Source organism: Charadrius vociferus, unplaced genomic scaffold (genome assembly GCF_000708025.1).
Source record: "Charadrius vociferus isolate BGI_N301 unplaced genomic scaffold, ASM70802v2 scaffold546, whole genome shotgun sequence".
Lineage (NCBI taxonomy): Eukaryota > Metazoa > Chordata > Aves > Charadriiformes > Charadriidae > Charadrius > Charadrius vociferus.
In genome coordinates, this window is record NW_009648968.1 from 28,259 (window position 1) to 35,324 (window position 7,066).

The following is a 7,066-nucleotide window of genomic DNA, read 5'->3' on the forward strand; positions in this document are numbered from 1 at the left end:
CGAGGGGTCGTCTGTGTGAATGCAGACACCATCTCGGCACGCTAGTGTCACTGCCGAGACCGGGCCCAGGCCCCACGGCGGTGCCGGGCCGCCATGCTCCCTGGTTCGACTGTTCATCATGCTCGACTGTTGCCAGGCAGCAAACGCGCAGCCGCGCGCGGAAGAGGCGAGGAGTGCCCCCTTCCGCGCTGAACACCACGTCTATAAAACTATGGGGGCTCACCCGGAAATGTTTCTGTGAGGGCGGTACTAGACGCCGTGGTTGCTTTCGGGTGTGTGGTGCGTTTACTCAGTTACGTTTCTCCGTTGCGGCTGGTTGTTGCCGCAGATATCGTTCTCCGGGTTCCACGCCTGCTGATCTCCGACGCGGGGCTGTCCTCTTTTGGCCCGGCTCAATCTCTGTTATCGTTACCCCTCTCTGCACGCTGAGTGATGCTTTTACGGGGCTCTGGAACCGCGGGACTGTGGGCGTGGCTGACGCTGCTGCTGGTGGCCTGCGCGGCACAGGCCTCTGAAATCACTTTTGAGCTGCCTGACAACGCCAAGCAATGTTTCTATGAGGAGATTGTCCGGGGCACTAAGTGCACACTCGAGTTTCAGGTACTCCGTGTTTCCCTCGGCCCCCGGGGAATCTCTTGTTATTTCACCTTTACTGTTAATATTAGGGTTTTAATAACTTAATAGCTATATAAATTGGTGGGCACTCAAACAATGTTATGCAAATGGTCTATCTGAACTGCTGCTTCTGGTGCTTGGCACCTCTGAATAAATCTTTATAGCATTATATGTTTGAATAGATATTTAAATAATTCAAATGTCTACTGTTTTAGAAAGCTGCTGTATGCATATAAAAAGGGCTGTGCCTTTGGATATAGAAGTTTCTTCATACTTCAGGATGCTTTATCTTAAAGGCAAGAAGTTTGGAGCAAGGATTAAATAGTAAGATGTGAATACCTAAAGTGCCAGTTGCTCTTGCTATAGAGATAGGATAGCTAGTCTGATTATACAGAACAATGTGCTATAGAACAACAATAATCAAAGGCTAGCAATACTTGAGACAATCATATGAAGTTTTGAGTTGCTTGTAGGCATAATCTGAATGTGCTGGTGTTGGAAAGAAATACTGTCATTAATTGTACAGGAGTGAGGCAGCAGAACCTCTAGAATTCTGTTGACTTGCAAATATGAAAATGAGCCAGGCTGTAATATCTGTTCTACTGGATATATGCCATTCCTGCAACATAAAGTAGCTTGACCTAATAGACTAGTTAGACAGTTTAGGCCATACATAAAGGAGCTGTTTTATTGCATTTTGGCAATCTCAACTTGCTGAATAAATTGCATGGATGGGCTTGTGGATATAGTGAATTACTGATTTATTACAGTAATGTCTTTGCCCCATCAAATTTCATCTACTCTAACCTTTGCTATAGTACCAGTAACTAAAGCTTCCTTCATAAACTGTTAGAAAACATAGTTGACATTACATATCCTCAATATAAAAGATCTTATTTTGAATTGTTCTGTGAGTTTTCCATAGGATGAGAATTTTTGCAAACTTGTATTGAAAGATTTTTAAATTAATGCATTTTATTTTAAAACATTTGTCAGATCAAACAATTGGAAGTGCTGTTTGGAGAAGTGCTGGTTGAATGTCTGTTCTGCTTAAGACAATTTCTTGTTGTTTTCAGGTGATCGCTGGAGGTCATTATGATGTTGACTGTCGGTTGGAAGGTCCTGATGGTGCTATATTATACAAAGAGATGAAGAAACAATATGATAGTTTCACATTTACTGCATCCAGAAATGGAACATACAAATTCTGCTTCAGCAATGAGTTCTCTACTTTCACACACAAAACTGTGTACTTTGATTTCCAGGTTGGAGAAGATCCACCACTATTTCCTAGTGAAAACAGAGCAACTGCACTTACTCAGGTAAAATATTGTGTTTGACAGCAGCTGTTAGGTGGAGGGAGTGTTTTTTTTCAAATTCAGCTGCATTAGATATCTATATTACTGTTGAAAATGAGTGGGTTGGAACTTCTTGAAAATAACCTGAGTTACTAAAAGTGAACCTTTTCTGAAGGTTAGGATTTACAGAATGCAGAGCTGAGGAAGAATTGCCAAGTGCTTAAGTGGAAATTAAGGAAAATATACAGTGGCCTAGAGTTTAAGGAAACTTTTTTTATGCTGTGATTCTATGTCTGTGGAAGTGTGGATTTTATAAAGTGTAAAATATCAATGGATCAGGGTTTTCAAAATTCCTGAACTTTGGAGAAACTTTGAGAACAATTTTTTTTTATATTAAAATAGTTTAGAGTCTTTTTGGGGGGGAAGACTTGAATGGTTGATCTCTTATGTAACTGTCACTTTTAAAATGGGAAGAGAGTTCTAGTGAAATAAACAAATTAACAAAATCAGTCATACTTAACTGGCTTCTTAGATATGTAATTTATAAGACACTTAAGTGGTAAAGCGGTATTCTTGCTCCAGACTGATTTTTCTTAATGTTCCCTTCTTTCTTCAGAATTTTAGTTTTACACCACTTCTGCCCAAACTAAATCATCCAACTTCACTTTGAGCAGTCACTTCATGAATTTGCACTAACATTCTTACACTATAACTGTTACCAAACTTCACTTTAAACAAACATTTTAAAACGCTGGATGTGGCCGCTATTTTACTAGTTTGAACTCAATGGTAGAAATGCCACTTCCCAAATATCCATCTTGCTCACTTGAATTTACCCCATGTAAGTCTATGGTGGCTAAAGATTTATAATGAGTAGGTGGCTTACTGTGAATTCAGTTAGAATTCTTATCTCTTTCTTCTCATCACCTTTCTCTTCTGCTTTATGTTGTCTTTTGATTCTTGAGCCTGTAGCTCCCTGTCTCTCTGCACTTTCTTTAATCTTCGTTCTGTGCATTCTGTTACATGTTTTGTTTTTTTGTGTATTTGGGGGTTTTTGTTGGTTGGTACTTTGGCACCAGTAGAGAGTATTGAGAACACAGGACATGCAGATTCTAGATCCAGCATCTTTGCAGGCTGTAGGAGAAGGTATAAGAAAAAGTAACACTGGGTTGTAGCATACATAATACAAATCAGACTTTTGGGAAAGGGGAAGTTAACTTTCAAAGCATAACACATCTTTGGTAAGTAGGTTCTCCATTGTAATTTTCTTGAGGTTTGTAGTATGACCAAATTTGGGCAGACTTTCACAGGGACTGTAAAAGGTAAGTCCCTGAAACTAGACTTAGTTTAAATTTAAGATCCCTGCTGCAGAGTAGGGGAGGGCTCTAAAATTTAGCAGTGAAACAAATGGCAGAAGTTAATGCATGAAATCTCTCCCTGAATTTTCTTTAGAAGAATATCTTGGACTTGTTCAGACACCTGTCCTGAAAGTCATCACATTGAAAAGCTGATTTGACACAGCTATAAGTAACTGACGGTGTTTTTTATTAGGGTGTCAGACACTTCCTTTTATAATAGATTGTGCTTTTGATCTTCAGGAATTACTGATTTTTAGGGGGTAGCCAGTTGGTTAGTTGTTCTAAAACTTAAGTATTTTGAAGATATTCATGAATTTCTTGATGGTCAAAAGACAATCATGGGTACTGACTCTTGCTTTCAGAAGATAAACTGAAAATGGATGTAGTTTATGTGTAAAATGATTTAGGTCTTGGAAAGCCCATAGTACATAGACTGAAAAGGTTAAGATTTTTCAGGTTAGAAAAAGGAAAGTGATTTTTATGAAAGATAACAAGTGCAGTTGGGCAATTTGGTCTTGAGTGTTTGTTATATGAATATGATAGGGAGCATCCAGAAACACTGAAAGATAACAGAATTGTCCTTTCTCTAATCACTTTTTACATATGTGACTAATAGAAGGGTCTCATGCCAAAAGAACGTGTTGAGGTCAGCAATCTAGATTTCAGGCTTTTATGAAAATGAAGTTTGAGAATTATGTGATGAAGAATCGCATACTTCTGAAATCTAAGTGTTTTAATGTGTACTATGCACATCTTAATGATATAAAAAAAACTTACTAGCTATCTAAATCTGGAGAGAGATTTACTGCTTGTTTTGCTGGTGTAGGTGGAATTAACAAATGTTGGATCGCTGACATATTTCAATACAGTGTTTATATTCACTTTTGAACCCAAATAAATAATAATAATTAATAATAAATAATCTTTCATCTGTAAAGCTATGTGAATCCTAATTTTAAATATCAAACCACAAAATTTCACAGAACAAGCATTAGAATGGTTATTAACTGAGCTGTGTATTTGTTTGCCTCTCTAGATGGAGTCTGCATGTGTTTCAATTCATGAAGCTTTGAAGTCTGTCATTGATTATCAGACTCATTTCCGGTTGAGAGAAGCACAAGGTCGCAGCAGAGCGGAAGATTTAAACACAAGAGTAGCCTATTGGTCAATAGGGGAAGCAATCATTCTTCTTGTAGTTAGTATTGGGCAGGTATTTCTCCTCAAAAGCTTCTTCTCAGATAAAAGAACCACAATAACCCGTGTTGGATCATAACTGATAGTGATAATGCTTCAGATCATTGCGCTATTCACTTGTGAAATTACTGTTCTCCAATTAATTTTAGGTACAAAGGAACTATATATGTGAAACATCTAAATGTCTCCTTGTTGATTAAAATCTCAAAACATGCCCCAAAAGTTATGAAAGGGACACCCAATTTGAAATATAGAGTAAACTTAATGTTTTCTGATACTTGTACTAAATATCTGGCAAGGACCAGCCTCTCTTTGGTTTTGGTGTTTTTAATCCAAATTGAGTTTGACTTTACCGATAAGATTACCCATCTGTGGTATAATGCTTTAAAAGAATCCAACAATCTAGTGCCTGATGTGAAAGACAATAGTCATGAAAATTTGATTTGGCTTAAATTTTCAGGCTGAATGTATTGGATTATAAACAAGCTAATGGGATGAACTGTAGTTGTAAGATGTATTGCACTGTTTTGATTTGCTGTAACAAAACCCCAATCCAATTTTATCCTTTGCTTATCTGTAAAACTGTTGCAAGCTTGATATTACATGATGGTGCAAATTCTCCACCTGCCTGGTAAATCTCCACCTTCAAAACCTGCTAAATTTTATACTTGAGTGTATTTGCTTAAACACACACTTTTCTATATTAAAATATAATGCATTTCCTCTTTTACAATGCTTTACTAAATGACTACTCAGGAAATGTGTTTTCTCTATTCAAAAGCTTAAATCTCCAAGTTGCTTTTAAAAATGCAATAAAATAGGGAATCTTGTAACTTTATCACTGAAGCTGTGGGATGTCTGCACTTGTGCTGCTGCTGCTTGTCAGATTTAAGACCAGAGATAGTTTGATTTTATTTTTTTTTATCAAGCAATACGGCAACAGCACTGGACAGTTATGTTGCATCCATTAGGCACATGCAAAGTTTTTTATTAAATTGTTTTGCTATTAAGAAGCCCATTTGATAGCAATACTGCATTGCGTGAGTGCTGTGAACTTTATTTCCCTGTTTGCTGCACTAGTACCTTATGGCCTTGTGCATGTAATTGCTACTCTCTTCTGTTGGTGGTCAGGAAACGTTTTAAATATTTTGGGGTAGCTTTTTGGTAGATTTGTAGCTGCATTTGCTTTCACTGCTCATGTCATAAGTTTATGTATTGTAATAAAATCTTGTTTTATTTGGATGTGGAAGATAGTAAATGTATGTACATATAAGTAGCTTGAATTGAGCTAGTCAAAATAAAGCTAAACTTCAGATAGTTCTGGAGGAATAAATGAACTGACCAATTTTTTAGTGCACACAAACAAAACTAAGATAAAAATTGTTCAGTTGCTAACTCTAATTCAAAAGACTCCACTTAAACTAGTTTTCAGCAAACAGAGAAAGAATGCTAAATCCTCATCAATTACCTGTATTATTTCCAGCAAAAAAATTGACAAGTTATACACATGCACATGTTGAAGTGGCACTTGGACACTGAAAAATTGATCTAAGATGACCTCACTTTAAAATAGTGTGGTAGTTAATTTTTTTTTTATCCTGTCTGTTGTAAACTGATAAACTACTCTTTCAGAACTGAAGGAAAAAAAAAAAGTTTTAACACTTCAAAAATGAGTTAAAAGGTCACATTAAAAAGCTTAATGTATATTATATTCAAAATTATGTATAATGTCCTTTTATCTTGTATTGAACTTGCAATATTGCAGTCTCATTTTTGAGGTGCAAGCTTCCCTGAAATTGTAACAGAATCTCAAAGATCAGAAAACAAAAAAGCCAGTGCTTTCTTTTTATTCCTGCACACAATATTCTTGATTGTACATATATGCTTTATCCTTATGTGTCAGCAACTAATCTTCAATATTTTTTTATTTCATTACACAAATAGTACAGTTTAGGTGCAAGAGTCAGATAACAACATGATTTAAATTTGATTGTGTCCACTATAATCTTGAAGCCTGAATATCACATGTTGAGTAGCTTTAATAGCAACAAAAACATTTGTTTCAAAAATTGAAACTTTTTTTTTTCCACTAAGTCAGTTCTGTATACTGTCAAAATTGGTAAACAATGGGGTAAACAAAGTATTATCTGGCTGTCATATACATGTATCTAATTTTTCTTAAATGTTTGAATGTTACTGTTTAGCTCAATGTTATTCCTGCTAAAAAATTAGTGGACCTGAATTTTGCATTGAAGTTATGTATCTGAACCAAACCTCTGGTATAATGCTGTATAATATGCAGCAATAGCTTAAAAATGCCTTTATTTAGGGGTTATGAAAAACATGATGCAAATTTTAAAATTTTATTTTTTTTTTTAATAAGTGATTGGATAGGATATAATGAAACACATACTACCACTTCAACGCTGGGTGAAGAAATGCTTTGGGTTTTATTTTTTTGGTTTGTGGTGGGTTTTTTTTTTTGTTTGTTAAAGCTGCATATATGAAAATAATAGTTCTATCAGTGGTGTGATATGCAACTTAAATCACCCTGTGTTAAATGAGACAGAACTATGTTTGAAATTGTGAAAGATTTCAACT

General features: G+C 36.0%; 1 protein-coding gene across 1 annotated transcript; it reads left to right on the forward strand.

Annotated features, from left to right (window-relative positions):
- The first annotated feature begins 432 nt into the window (after positions 1 to 432).
- On the forward strand, positions 433 to 4,703 carry LOC104288851 (transmembrane emp24 domain-containing protein 7-like). Its single transcript, XM_009887722.1, has 3 exons — positions 433 to 600; positions 1,692 to 1,937; positions 4,308 to 4,703. The coding sequence occupies exons 1-3, from the start codon at positions 433 to 435 to the stop codon at positions 4,542 to 4,544; spliced, it is 651 nt and encodes a 216-aa protein (XP_009886024.1). The 3' UTR covers positions 4,545 to 4,703.
- Positions 4,704 to 7,066: the final 2,363 nt, after the last annotated feature.